Below are 14,430 nucleotides of genomic sequence, written 5' to 3' on the forward strand. Positions count from 1 at the left end.
TGTGAGACTGTGTTGGTGCAAAAGATCGCCTTCCAGTGCGGAAAAAGGTTCATCGACGTGATCCCCAAGCTCTTCTTATTGGTTTCACATCGGCTGATATATTTCGGGTACAAACCGCTGCGTGAACCTTCCTTAATCAGCCGCAAGTCTGTTAGTAACCTACCCGACGGAAGTCTTCCCTATGACGATGAACGGACAACCGTGCGTCCCGGAGCTCCACTAAGGGGTCCGTCCTTCAGGGACCGCCGGCGACGTCCATAGCCATGGGGCCTGATCTTATCACCGGGGGCAGTGGGGTCGATCGTCTTGTCGTTGAACTGGTGGACCCGGAAAATGAGGTCGTGCACCGTGCACGTTATCAGATAACATCCAGAGTTTTTGTTCGCTGATGACCTTGAAGATCTGTCAGTCAAACTGCGCACAAAAGAGGGAATGACATTAAAAATAATAATACTGACCAATTTACCATTTTGGGAAAACTATCTTAAAAAATCTGTCCGTTCCTCCCCTCACCTCTGCTGAAGTGCGAGGGCCTTTGGGCCCTCCTCGGGCCTAGCCTCAGAATGAGACGGGGGGGCGGCTTCGCTGGCCCTCGCACAGCTGTGGCACAGCTCCCTCTTCACGCGGCCCTGCAGCCATACTGCCAACCTGCCAGAGGGGGCGCACCTTCAACACCCATCAACACTGTCTGCCATTATATCACCGGAGAGTACATCAGAAATCCATTTATTCCCTTCCTCCCTCTCTGTTAAAAGAGGGCTGCTTGGTTCCAGTGAAACTGAATAGAAACGTTCCCCTGTTGCTCTCAAACACAAACCCTACCTCAAATACACACACTCTCACTCTATCTTTCTCTCACTGACACAAAAACGCAACAGAACCACTTCTTTCCCTCCCTCTCACACACAAACACAAGCTAAAGAAAACCTCAGGACTACAAGAGGACAAAACTTTCATTCATGATTCATTCATCTGGACTCACCTCCGTTTCAGAGTGGCGCCGGCGGCAACTGTGTCCGTGTTCCTCTCCAGAGCGAGGAAGGAGGAGAAGACGCAGCAGCAGATGACGGCGTGCAGGGAGGACCTCATCCTGGCAGAGCGGTGGCAGGAGGACAGAGCACCAAGGTGGGCTCTAAACCGCCTGCAGAGCCACAAGACGAGAGAGTGAACTAGAGTCTGAAGAGAGCACCTCCAGCTACGGTGGAGGCAGGGTGAGGCCAGGGTCCAGGGAGAGGATCAACACTATGAACAACCCATAAGCAGTCCAGTTTAAACATAAATATGTATAATCCATTGCTTATTATGTTTGGATCCATCTGCCCCCATTAAAACAATGACATTAAGGCTTAACAAACAAATCAACTATAATCAAACCATAAAATACAATGATTAGAATACAACTAATACTGTTCATTCAGTTTCACATTCGGACAGATTTATACCATAACAAAAAAAAAAATATTCTGGAAGTTACTGTAAACGTAGTTACGGTTCGAATAAGGACTACAAGAGATGTCAGTCTCACCTTTGAAGAAGTCGTCGGGAGATGCCTCTGCAGAGTGGCTCGGCCAGGAGAGGAGATGAGGAGAGGGGATAAGGAGAGGAGATGGAGCGTCTCTGAAGCCCATGCTGCCGTGAGAGGCTTTATAGACAGAGGGCGGGAGCAAGTACCTGGATGCCAGACCCACTGGGAGGGGCTCCCACACGGTCCACCACTGGGCCATCTCCATGTTCTCATCTGGCCTCTTGCAAATCACACTTATGGATTTTGAATTTGAGTAATGAGAATTACACTATTCTCAAACGCAAAATGTTCATATTATTAATTATTCAACAATGTTTTGAAATCTTGGAGTTGATTTGACCTCTGACCTGACAGCTGCTGTGAATGTACATCCCCTAAATCATGAGTCAAACCATCAGATAACAATCGTGTTTGATTCTACGAAAATACAGATGACCATTTACTCTCGTAAGATGCTATTTTATAGCAAAACCACATGAAAACCCTCCTGCAGTTTTCACGGCCAGGGGGCTGTTGAAAAGTTCCATGTATGCGTCAACCAGACAACCAGAATACTGTGTAGACATGTTTGTGAATAACTTTAATACGGGATGACCATTAAAATCCAAGCTCACTTAGTCCCCTGTGCCCCGAAAAGGACCAACAGTATTTCAATTGGCTTTTAGATAAGTACCGTTGTTATGGCAACTGCACGAAACCCCGATGCATTGACAAGCATGGAATACTTTAATGCCTTTCATCCAGACGCCGTAGTGCTGTACGTGTTCAATTACCTTGAATTTTACTTTATAGTAGAAAGTAGAAGAGATGACCCCAAGAACAGTCTACCAAGAACAAGGTTTAATAAATGCAGTGCAACATGCAGAATGTGCTATTAAAAATAATTAGTTAATGGATGCTAATATGGTTGACCTTACGCCGAAAGGGGAAGACAACCTTTATAACCATTGGCCCTAATACGACCAGAAGCAGCTTGTGGATGTAGAAACCAATGACTCAACATGTTGTGAGTCGATTGGTCAGCCAGTATCAATCCAGGGATTCTAGAGACATTTTCATGCAATGGGACATCAGCCATTTTATAAACCTGTCCTTAAGTTGCAGGAGGTGGATGAGGCATCTTGCTCTACAGGTATCTATCTATCTGCTATCCACTCGACCACTTGTTTTTTTCAACCTATGGTATGTGGATCACTTGTGTTACGTGAGGTTATTGCACTTGCCATGTGGAATTGTATTCTTGAAATGCACAGTTGTACAATAATAGAAAAAGTAATGTAGATAATTGAAAATAACTATATTTTAGATATTGTTCGGTAAATATATTATGGCTTGATATTACCTCAAAAGTAGTTTGGCTTTTTTCATTCCAACATATGTTTTCCGTTGTAATGTTTTTCATTGATGTTCGTGTGTTTGTTAAATAAACACTCTGGGAGCATAAGCAGCATTGCTGACTTTCTTTCCACTGATTCTCACCGGCCGTGAGACTCTTGCAGTAATACTTCTGTACAAAGAGGGCGCTGGCTCTCTTTTCTCAGACACTGCAAGTGTTTCTATTTATTTTTTACCCTTTTCCTAAGAGGTCCGCGAAAGGTCTTGATGACAATTTAGCAGTGGCGTCTTTGCATTAGGGGCCAGTGGGGCACGGCCCCACCAGAGAACGCTGCCGTGCAGGGCACGATTATACTTTTTTTTCTTTTTTCAAAAATGTCATTGAGCATAAGTTAATAATACAATTGTTAATAATTAATTACATGTCCGCAGTTTTAATTTGATGAACGCAATTGTTGTAGTGTAGTAGTTGTGTGTGAAATAGTTCGTTGCTCCGTCTCGTCTGTTCCGCTCGGTGGGGCCCAGCCGAGATGGCCCTGTCTGCTGCAGTGTAGAAAACTGGTGCTGTTGCGCGAGCAAGCGCGTGCGCAGCGCCCGCTTCTGTTTCGGCGGTGGGGCCAGAAGTTTTGGGCCCCAAAGCTCTTCTCATTGGCTGATTTGTAGAAAGGGCGGGGTTTACGGCGGGAGACGATCAGATCTTGCTAGCTAGCTAACGTAGTTACTGTTACAGTTACAGTTACAGTAAATAACAACAAATGGACGTTTCATTCATTAAATGATGAATCGTGTTGAGTATCTGTCTCATGTGAGATTTAGCACTTGAACAGAAGTTGGAGATAAAACGTTTGGGACCACATCGCCCGACGGATTTAATCATTATTCAAGAGGGAAAGGACAAGAATAGATCGTTCAACCAGGAGTGGTTCAAGCGGAAAAAAATGCTTGTGTTTCAACTCAGCCACACAAAGGAGACCAGACAGCACTGTCCTTAAAGCACAGGTAATTACCATTTTAGCCCAAACTTACTTAAATTTTCACCCAGGATTATCCAGGTCTGAATATGCAACCACTCTATCAGGCTAGATTCATTGTTAATTGTACAGTATGGTGGCCTGCAAACTTAATACAACTTAAATACTTCTTCTTTTTTTGGTATATTGTGAGTGGTGGCTTTGTATATTGATTGCTGTGTAAAGGGTGTGCGCCGTTGTGTTTTTATTGTTGCCACGTTGTTGTTTTCTTGAGTTTTGATATTGTGAGATCTTGAACGCTGCCATTTGGTGGTGCTATTGCTATAATAGCCTAATATATGTCGCCAGATTCGCGTTTGAGTGATGGCATTATTCAGCTGCAATCTTGGTCCCCTCTGTCACTTGCTACTGTTTTTGTTGTGATGGTAGTAATATGTGGTATTTCTGGATTGCGTTATAATATTTTCCTGCATGGGCCCCACCAGAGTTTCCAAACCAAAATCGCCACTGCAATTTAGTTGTACACATACAGTCCAAGTTCAGAAATCACTTCACTACACTATAGTTAGGTCCCTACAAAGCAAAACCTACAACAAATATAAAGTATACAATTCAGGCCTACAGTGAAGAGTGAAGATCCTCTTATGAGATTATGTTCACTTTGCGACTGCTGGAAAACCATTCCAATGGTAGGCCTACATTTTATTCTATTTTGTTGTACAAGATAATCATGACAAATGAATACCGCTTGAAAATGTTTTGAAGCGTGAAAGCATCAATAAATTAAATGGAAAACAACGTTTTTCAGAAGACTACTAAAATGATCAACATGGGGAGTTGTAGACATACAAGAAGTAATGCAAGCAAACCCCATTGACGGGCAACAGAAGTAAGTAAGTAGGGTTATAGTCAACCAAAGACATTCTTAGTAGACTGGAATTCGACAAACTATGTGACTAAAGTAAGTAAATTGGGCACAATGCACTCTCCTCTACCTGCTAGCCTAAATATCACGTAAGTGCCGTTTGGAGGTTGGCTTCAGATCCACTCCTGGGCCCCGTTTCCCGAAAGCATCGTTAGCCTAAGTGGATCGTGAAGTGCGTCGCACGAGCATCGTACATTTTTCACACCGTTTCCCGAAAGCATCGTTGGTAACGAACGCCCCTGAAAACGGTAGTAGCTAACGAGGACTCCAGGGTACTCGTACGATGCTAAGACCAGCGGGTGTCGGAGAATTTCTGCAGGCGTTTTTTGTTGCGATTGTTTGCATTAAGCACTGTGGGCGCTTCGGTGAGGCTGTGATGAAGTTCACTATTTATTGGACCGTGTCTAGACAGTACAACAAAAATCCCTGACCATAGTTAATTGTGTTTGCAGTCTACAATCAGACGTGCAATCATTATTGCATGCAGGTGTCTTCATTCATAAAAAAATTAAAATCTTTGGGAGTTTGCAATAATACTAATTATTCTAAAGAGGTCTAGATTTCGTGCGCAGCCCCGCCTTCTCCAGTGAACCAAGAAAGTCCGCCCCTTGACGAACGGGGGATTTGACCCCCTCGGTTTTACACAGGAAACTTGAGATAAGAAGGTGAAATCGCCGGGCATGCCAAACTGCGACCGAACCGGCTTGGCAGTGTAAAAAGACCTTGATCCTGATCCTGCCCAACAATATGGGCAGGATCTAGACCAACCTCTCCTAATCGGGTCAGCAATAGCCATGTGTCAATGCCTATAGCCTCTGCGTTTGAATGATAATAAATGAATGGAACGTTGCATTTTTAATGTCTACAAATATTCTAGACTAGAGAGTGTGCGCCAATCAATGAAACCGGAATAAGATAAAGTCGGCTCTCTTTGCTGCGCAAAGCAGATTTCAGAAATCAGCACATTAAAGAGCCCATGCCATTAAAATCAAATTTTTCCTATTGTTTGTTAAATAACATAGGTCTGAATAAGTTTGTGAGCTGTGGTAAGTTTGAAATCTATGCAGTTTGTCTGCTGAATGCAATAGGCAATGAAAGGAAAAAGGCAGAAGAAATGAGCCGATCTGATTAAGGTGACACTGTGACGTAGCGTTGTCAAATTATTATTCATGGCCCTGCCCACTTGGTTGGTTCGTAACCACCCACAAGAATTCTGAAGGAGTCGTGATTGAGCTAGTGCTAAATGCTAATACGTGTACGGTAGTTGCTTAGTTCGTAGTAACAGGCTAGTTACAGAATTTTGAATGCAATGGCAGAACGACATCGAACTACATGAACTGCGACATGCTGCCTGCCGCCGGTTGCCGCGAGGCACCACCGCCGCGAAGCACCACAGCCCGGCAGCGGGCAGCCGGGCGGTGGTGCCTCGCGCCGGCAGCAGGCAGCAGGCAGCGCACGGTTCTGTCTACTACAGATTGATGTGGAAGTGGAAGAACCAGAGACGTCGGAGAACCCGACGAAGTCCTTTGTGATTCATTATATCGTCTGGACGTGCACACAGCTTTTGGCCGTGATAATATGTATTATTTGATATAGATATCTATGTATTATATGATATTATTTAGATATAGAGCTCCAGGACTGTAACGCAAGTGTTGTACACTTCCTTGTTATTTGGATAACCGTTGGATAACCTGCTGTTGGTGTGATGGCGCATCACACGTCGGACTCTCGTCTATGGTATTTCTACAACTAGACCCGTAGTGGGGTTATCTCAGCCATGGTTGAGAATGAATTGGGGGAAAGGAACTTTGGCTTTGACTCCCTGAAGTCATGAACCACGACATGGAGGAGAAAGGGATTGTTGACCGCGGTCGTCTCCCGCCGGAGCCTCGCTGCCGATGGACAATCCGCCTCGGCATCAGGATGCGGTGATTAGCGCTGACCGCTGCCAAGGCGGCGGGAAGCAGGGCTCAAGCGGGATACATTCGCGGCCAACAATCCCTTTCTCCTCCATGTCGTGGTTCATGTAGCCTACTTCAGGGAGTCAAAGCCAAAGTTCCTTTCCCCCAATTCATTCTCAACCATGGCTGAGAAAACCCCCACTACAAGTCTCGTTGTAGAAATACCAGAGACGAGAGTCCGACGTGTTATGCGCCATCACACCAACAGCAGAACGGTTATCCAAATAACAAGGAAGTGTACAACACTTGCGTTACAGTCCTGGAGCTCTGCTCTATATCTAAATAATATCATATAATACATAGATATCTATATCAAATAATACATATTATCACGGCCAAAAGCTGTGTGCGCGTCCAGACGATATAATGAATCACAAAGGACTTCGTCGGGTTCTCCGACGTCTCTGGTTCTACCACTTCCACATCAATCTGAAGTAGACGCGGTCATTTGAGATTCATAATAACCTATCGTCTGGAGGCTCACACAGCTTTTGGCCGTGATAATATATATTATATATTATATGATATAGATATCTATGTATAATATGGGTTTCTAAGAGCCATTGCGATACATCCACCGTAAACAGAGCGCATGGTACCGTGGCTACAAGCTGCTCAGGGCCAGGTGATAATATATATTATATATTATATGATATAGATATCTATGTATAATATGGGTTTCTACGAGCCATTGCGATACATCCACCGTAAACAGAGCGCATGGTACTGTCAGTGGCTACAAGCTGCTCAGGGCCACACCCCCACCCCCCTCCTTGACCTGCCTTGACACGCCCACCGTATACAGAGCGCATGGTAGTGGCTACAAGCTGCTCAGGGCCACACCCCCACCCCCCTCCTTGACCTGCCTTGACACGCCCACCAAAACAGCGCGTTTGGGGGAAGCTCAATGTGCGACTGTTTCAGAGTGACTGTAACTCTGCACCACGGCTGAATTTCGGGGACGTCTTTGAATACTGTGTTTGTGGCCCACTAATACCTTTATTAAAGCATCATAAAATAGAATGGCATGGGATCTTTAAGATAAATGTAGTTGTCACACAAGCTATTTTTGATTTTTGTATTATGGAATTATTTCAGGGGGGCAAATGCCGTGAAAAAATTTACGCACAGGGCATTTAGGATTAGGACTGATATCGGCCTAGGCCTAATCAATTGTGTTTTGATATCTTTAGCATTCATATTATTGCAGTCTATTCTTTTCGTAGGCTACTCTGCTGTTGGCCTTGATGGGGAGATATTTTAACGCTTTTTAACCCCATTTTCCTGCAACATTCCTGCTTCTCCCCCTCCTACGGAGCTCATTTCAGCACCGTGTCATTAGACAGTTCCAATCCTACGAACGTCGTGAGTGCAGTGAACACACGTTCATGTTAAGACGAGTTTCGGGAAACGCTCCAAAGAAATTGACGATGGATCGCAAGATCCATCGTGAGAATGATCGTACGAGCGTGGATCCATCGTTATCGGGAAACGGGGCCCTGGTCCAAGTCTTTTTTAGTTTTGGATTGGGTCCCACTGGATGACGCTACGATGCGGGTCAGGTCTGGTAGTCTGACTCATTTATATTCGAAGCCTATTGTGCGTTAATCACCATAGTTGACAGGAAAAACAGGAAAAATAGGCAGTTTGTCGTCCTTTTTAACCAAATGCTGCCACACCAACGACTTATTAGACAACATGCTGTAAAATAGTTCTTAGCCGAGTAAATGCTCAGTTAGTAGAATAGTTTGACCATCTTAGTATTATGACTAACTAAATTACGGAGCCTTGAATATTATTTTTATTCATATTGAATGTTATTTCTAACAAAATATAGCCATCACTCAAAAAAAAAATACATCGGTCGGCATGTATCCCTCATATATTTTTTGTTTTGTAGACCATCCCTGCGTTCCAAAACCCTTGCTACTATACTATTTAGTATGCCAGAAAAAGATTTAGCATGTCCCAATACTTATTATGGAAAATGCAGTATACCAAAAATACCTGGATTTTTTACCACATCCGGTCGCATTTCGCAGTATGCAGCCAGCATGCTATAGGCTCTTCAAAGCCACAATCCTCTGCAGCAGAGGACACGTCACATCGACTGAGCCCTCGAAGGTTGATGAGTGATGTACAGGTATTCTGATCAGCGACATCAGCTCTTATTTGACTCAATTGTATTCGTAATGTGTGCAACAGTACGTACTTTGCTGTGGCGGCTGATGTTTTTTTATTTATTTTTTATCCTTTTTTATTGCAGAGTAAGATAGACAGGAAGTTATAGTAGAGAGAGGGGAAGAGATGCAGCAAAGGACCATGTTCAGGAATCGAACCCGGGTCGCTGCGGTAAGAACTGAGCCTTTAATGGTACGCGGTCTGCCCGCTGAGCCACCGGGGCGGCCCTGCGGCTGATGGGTTTTAAAGTGAAGGAGGAAGGACTGCACACTTGGTTGCCATTGCCCTGCTTGCACTGTTGGTGGTGTATGATGGCATAAGTATATGAGACTCTAGTTGTTTCAGGGTGTTTTGGGGAACTACAAAATAGCAGGGAGGGATAATTATGTGAATAAAATTGATACAAATCCACTATACAGCATTATACTTTGAAAGCTTGTAGACAGCATGTGTTGGACTGTAGGACAGAAGAAAAGGGTGCAAAGCCAATAGGTCAAATCAGGCCTACTCTTGACTTGTAAAACTAAATAAAAACATCTGGGCCTATTTTTGCCCTCAATGACTGAAGCTATTGGTGGTCATTTGGTTATGTTTATTTTCTGCTACAATTGTTTTAAGACAAAATGAAGATACAAGACCAAAAGTGATGATTCATGCTCTGAATCATTCACTAACATCCTTTCCACAATATTAAACAGAACGGTCAGAGTAACAAACAATTAAAAGAACAACAAGAACATTATTTCACAACTATTTACATATGCTGCAAGCCTAATATTGTTTGAGGCAAATGGATGTTAATAGATGTTTCAGAATGTTGGTCATTGTGTTAAGACAATTAAGATTACGGGAATTCATTCATAGATCAAGTCAATCCTCCTCGCTGTTTGTGTTGCTAAGATATCAGTGACCTGGACATACCAAATACCTTTTTTTTTTTAAAGTGATTTCAGAATTACGGCTTGTGTAGCTCAACGTTTTCGGCACCCTTTCAGACGGCATGGTAACCCGGACCGCATCGCTCTGTGGAAACGCCAATACAAGCAAACAGAGCAGCACCGTACCGCAACGAACAGTAGCGAACCACTCGGTGGAAACGAGGCATACGACAGAGCGGGTTTGTGCTTCTCATATATATATTCTCATATTCTTCGCGATACAGACCCTTAGCTAGTCTCACCCACTCAGTGGAGGAATTTCCTTCTCTCAGGCATTTATTCCCATGTTATTCACCGGCCGTCAACACTGCCGGGGAAATGAAAGGGGGTCGATGGAAGCTGAGGAAGGAACGTCCTCAAGCAGTCATTTTCAATAGTTGATAGGGGGTGCTAACGTCCCTTTACCCAGGGAAACAAACATTACAGTAGTCATATTTAAGGGCCTTGATTCATTAAGGTAGTCTGGGTAATCTACATTTTTTATTCTCAACAATGTTAAGGAGGATCTTCCTCCCTCCCTGGAGAAGCCTCCACTTTGTAAAGGTAGCTGCAGTACGCAATACAAGTAAACAGAAAAAGTATGCAGGTTGGAAAGCAGCCTATAGATAAATGTAGCAAATCAATGCATGGGCCTTTAGAAAGCACACGTCTCCAACTCACCTGAAATGGGGAACTTGAATCAGTCGCCGTTTTATGCAGTGGCTCAGGGTTCCAAAGGCGCCCAGGGCGGGTCTAACGGCCAAGTTCCTAGGGGCCACTCACACTCTTAGGGGCCTCTAATGGATTTAGATGAAGTTATTGCAATGCCATTTATTTCAACACCGTTCCATTTGCTAATTTTGGAAAACAGTCATGCTCCTTTGTCGAAAAACGGAAACAGAAAAATATTTTTTTTTCGTCAAAGGAAATACAAATCTTGAAATAATTTGACTGGAAATCCACTCTATTGCCCTTAAACTAGTGTTTTTTAATCCCCATTTGCTCTATGCTAAGTTCTTAAAGGTTGGGTAGGTGATTTGCGAAACGCCAGCAGATTTTGAAAATACACAACTCAAATGGTCCTACCCCCTCTCCTTCAACGCTGGGTGTGTTCGAAACCGCGTACTTGCTTACTACTCCTACTAACTATGACGTCAAATTGAGTAAGCGAGAACTTAGTAAGCGAGTTTAGGTAAGCGAGTAGTATCCGAATGTCTTCTACTTCCGGAAAGATTTTGAGTAAGCATCGCTAGCTTACTAGACGTACTCAACTGCCCCAGAATGCACTGCGTCTATTCAAAAGAACAGTGGAAGCAATGGCGCTAAACGGGGAGCCGCAGCAGCAGTGCTTTTAATAATTGTTTAATAATTGTTTTAACATATCACCGCAAATCCTTAGGTTGAAGGTGTACTGTGACGTTAAATGTGACGTTTATATATTTATTTATAATATTTATTAACGGCGCCCGGCCGGTAGGTTATTGACACGTCATTTGATTCACGTCATCTGAGGTGGTTAAGTAAGGACGGTCTTCTGAACGTCGATTACTCAAATGGATTACTCAATCATTATTTAAGGATTCGAGAAGTAAGCCAAATATTTAGTAGGTAGTAAGCAGTAAGCAAGTAGGCGGTTTCGAACACACCCTCTGACTCCACCCATTCCAAGTACATGGACGCGCAATCATGCACGAGCGCGAACAGAGATGCGCGAGAGCGAGCCAGGCTAGCGTATGTTTTCGTTTAACAACATGGCACTACATTCAGCTGTAAGTTGCACCCAGTACCGCGGGAAGTAGGGGTGCTGGGGGTGCTGCAACACCCCCTGTCCGAGGCCCTGTCTTATCACAGAAAACGATCATTTCTAAAAACTCCGGCCAAAGTGGAGATTTCTGAAAATGCCGGTTATGTGTTGTCGTGTCAACGGGGAGAAACGGGATTTTAGGTTCTGAAGCGTCACATTATTCACCAGGAAATGCTTAACGTCATGTGAGCGCCCGCTGTACCGTATTGGTCCGAATATAAACACAAACCCCATTGTAAGACGACCTATATTTGGAAAAAAGATTTGAAGACCAGATCCAGTTTTTATGAATAAATAAATTGTATTCATTGAAATAATATACGAAAATAAAAAGGCATCGAATAAAACACTGCATTGCCACTAAACAGTAGTGCAAATAGGCCGTACTGATGTGTACACCAAAGACTATTCCTGACACTCCTCTGCCCCGCTGTGTTCGCTCTGGCTGTGGTCGCTCCGAACTGTTTCGGCCCGTGGCAAAGCGAGTCATCCTCGCTGCTGTCCAAGGCATTTTGAGACGCAGCATTTATTTAATGCTCATATGACCTAGTGCTGAAAAAAGGTTATATGAAAAAGTGTGAGGGTAGCGGTGGTGCGCTAAACTTGTTCTGTGAGCAGCTGGATGTGAACGATCGATTTTCAACTGTGCGCGCATGCACTGGTGTAATTGAGCTGCGCTGCTATACATCTTTTTTTATCAATGTAACGAGTTGCGAGTCTAGTGCAGGCTGAGTTTTTTTTCTCCCAGCACCCCCTGCTGAGAATATGTTCTCGCGGCTATGGTTGCACCAGATGATATAAACATTAAACGGTCACATAAATCATTACTATTTTTAGAAAATGTATGTTTGTTTCATATAATTGTATTGGAAGTCCTGGTTTTCACTAGGGTTGCCGCGGTGTGGACATTTTCAAACCGAGTAATACACTCGTCTCCACACCGGTATTACCGAGTATAAACGGTATAAACTTTGAAACTAGGTCAACCGCCACACAAGCATCGGTTTTTAGACCCTTCTCGTCCTTCAGTTGCCGCCAACGTTCGAAAGCAGCGCCTAGGATTATTCTTGATTTCAGTTTTTCTCTTTCAGCGTTTTTATTATCAATTACTCTCTGAAAAAGAGTTTTCCTTCTCTTTGCTGGTGGTGGTGGTGGGGATGATGGCGTCTTGTCTGCCATGGAAATTGTCTTCTACTGCAAGGTCCAAATGTGGATTAACTAGTTCCAGTAGCTACCGCAGGATAACAACAAACAGGAGCTTGCTCTGGGTCACGAGCTCTGGGTCACGAGTACTGCACGAAGGGGTCGCGCGCGGGGCGCGGGGGAGGGGGAGTGCAGTACGACCGTTTGATTGACGTACTTACTGTCCAATGCAACTCGGTGGCAATGGAAATGATTGGCTGGAGTTTTTCGAGCCCTGCCCGTTCCACAGATGATTGACTTGTTTAATTTTCATGTCAGTACTTCTAACTCAGTGGCTGTAAGCGGGTTATGATAAGGATTTCAAGTAATTTTGCAAAAATGGCCAAAAAAGCGAATCACCTACCCAACCTTTAATAAAGCACACAACACAATTGCCCCTGATTTTCTCATGAAATAACTGCTTCTAATATCGAGATGCACTGTAAGTGACAGCCTAATGTGAAATATTGATGAATAGAGCACGGTTATTAGGAGCATATTTGTTTACATTTGTGTTAAATCTCGGCTAATCAAATATTGAAGAAAATTATTTCTTACATCCGTGTATCCATCAATTTAATTCAGACAAAAACGGAAAATATATCCGGTATCTGCGGCTGTCGCAAACCTGCAATAAAGCCATCCAATCAATTCAGTTACCCTTAATGGAATGATTTTATGGACTACCTGTCTCTCTACCTACCCGGCTATTTAGTGACACTAGATGTCACTAAATCCTACACAAGACACCTTTAAGTTAAGGTGCTTTAGTTAAGATTCGAGAGTTGTAAAGAGACATTTTGGGTTGCATTTCACAAAAATGTGATTAACAGGCAAGAGTATTCCCTGAACAAATCCCAGAAAGGGATCGAAAAAAAAGGATATTGTAATCAGAAATTAGCCGGGAGCAGGTGCAGTCAACTCAAAACAGACATTCTTGCAACACACAAATAGCTGAGCGATGGTTTGGCCATTTGTAACAAATAATACTTAAAGCACCTTCAGGAAAATAATTTGTATGATTGAAAATGATGAATGACTAGACTAGTCAGTTAAACAGATGCATTAAAATAATAATCAATGTTTTGCCAGGCAGTTACAATAATGTAGCTGTAGTGTTTAGTGCATGATGGGGTTGAAGAGTCAACCATCTCATCCAACATACATCATTATTGTCATGTTCATGAGCTGTACTTCTTCAGGAATGTGCTGAAATGCGGCTTGTTTTGATACATTTCACAAGACCAAGCAGACATTCTAAGTTTGTTAGTTCTTTAGAACCTGTTAGTCACGTTCTTGGACGATGCTGCTGATAAACATGGAGGCTTCAATGGCAGCAGCTAGCCAAAGTTTGGTTTAGGTTCCTCTGCTTCTTGCTTCTTTGAATTGAATGATCAAGATGTAGTGCATCATTAATGTTGTTTACATTCTTTCCCTATCAAAAATAAGGTCTACTTCAGTTGGTATCTCCGCTAATGTCAATATACATATTGGAATTCCAGCAATAAAGAGCTTTCAACTATTGTCTGTTCCATGATGTCCTCATCTACCAAGGACTTGTACCGTGTCTGGTCTAGCTAGATAGCTTGAAGGTCAAGAGTGTTGTGACATGCTGGCTCCATGCAT

At 43.4% G+C, this 14,430-nt stretch overlaps 1 protein-coding gene across 1 annotated transcript; it reads right to left on the reverse strand.

Annotated features, from left to right (window-relative positions):
• On the reverse strand, positions 1–1,643 carry admb (adrenomedullin b). The gene is made up of 4 exons (XM_056598331.1): positions 1,526–1,643; positions 983–1,141; positions 514–648; positions 1–414 (listed from the first exon to the last, which is right to left on the reverse strand). Exons 2-4 carry the CDS (start codon positions 1,087–1,089, stop codon positions 180–182), a joined length of 477 nt encoding a protein of 158 aa, XP_056454306.1. The 5' UTR covers positions 1,090–1,141; positions 1,526–1,643; the 3' UTR covers positions 1–179.
• Positions 1,644–14,430: the final 12,787 nt, after the last annotated feature.

The sequence above is a fragment of the Gadus chalcogrammus genome, chromosome 9, assembly GCF_026213295.1.
Source record: "Gadus chalcogrammus isolate NIFS_2021 chromosome 9, NIFS_Gcha_1.0, whole genome shotgun sequence".
Lineage (NCBI taxonomy): Eukaryota > Metazoa > Chordata > Actinopteri > Gadiformes > Gadidae > Gadus > Gadus chalcogrammus.

Excerpts from the sequence above, each read along its gene's own strand:
- admb (XM_056598331.1), bottom strand. The coding sequence starts at position 1,089 with ATGAGGTCCTCCCTGCACGCCGTCATCTGCTGCTGCGTCTTCTCCTCC. Across the intron at positions 649-982 it reads GGCGCCACTCTGAAACGGAG|GTTGGCAGTATGGCTGCAGG; the intron begins GTGAGTCCAGAT and ends CCCCTCTGGCAG. Across the intron at positions 415-513 it reads GCCCTCGCACTTCAGCAGAG|TTTGACTGACAGATCTTCAA; the intron begins GTGAGGGGAGGA and ends TTTTGTGCGCAG.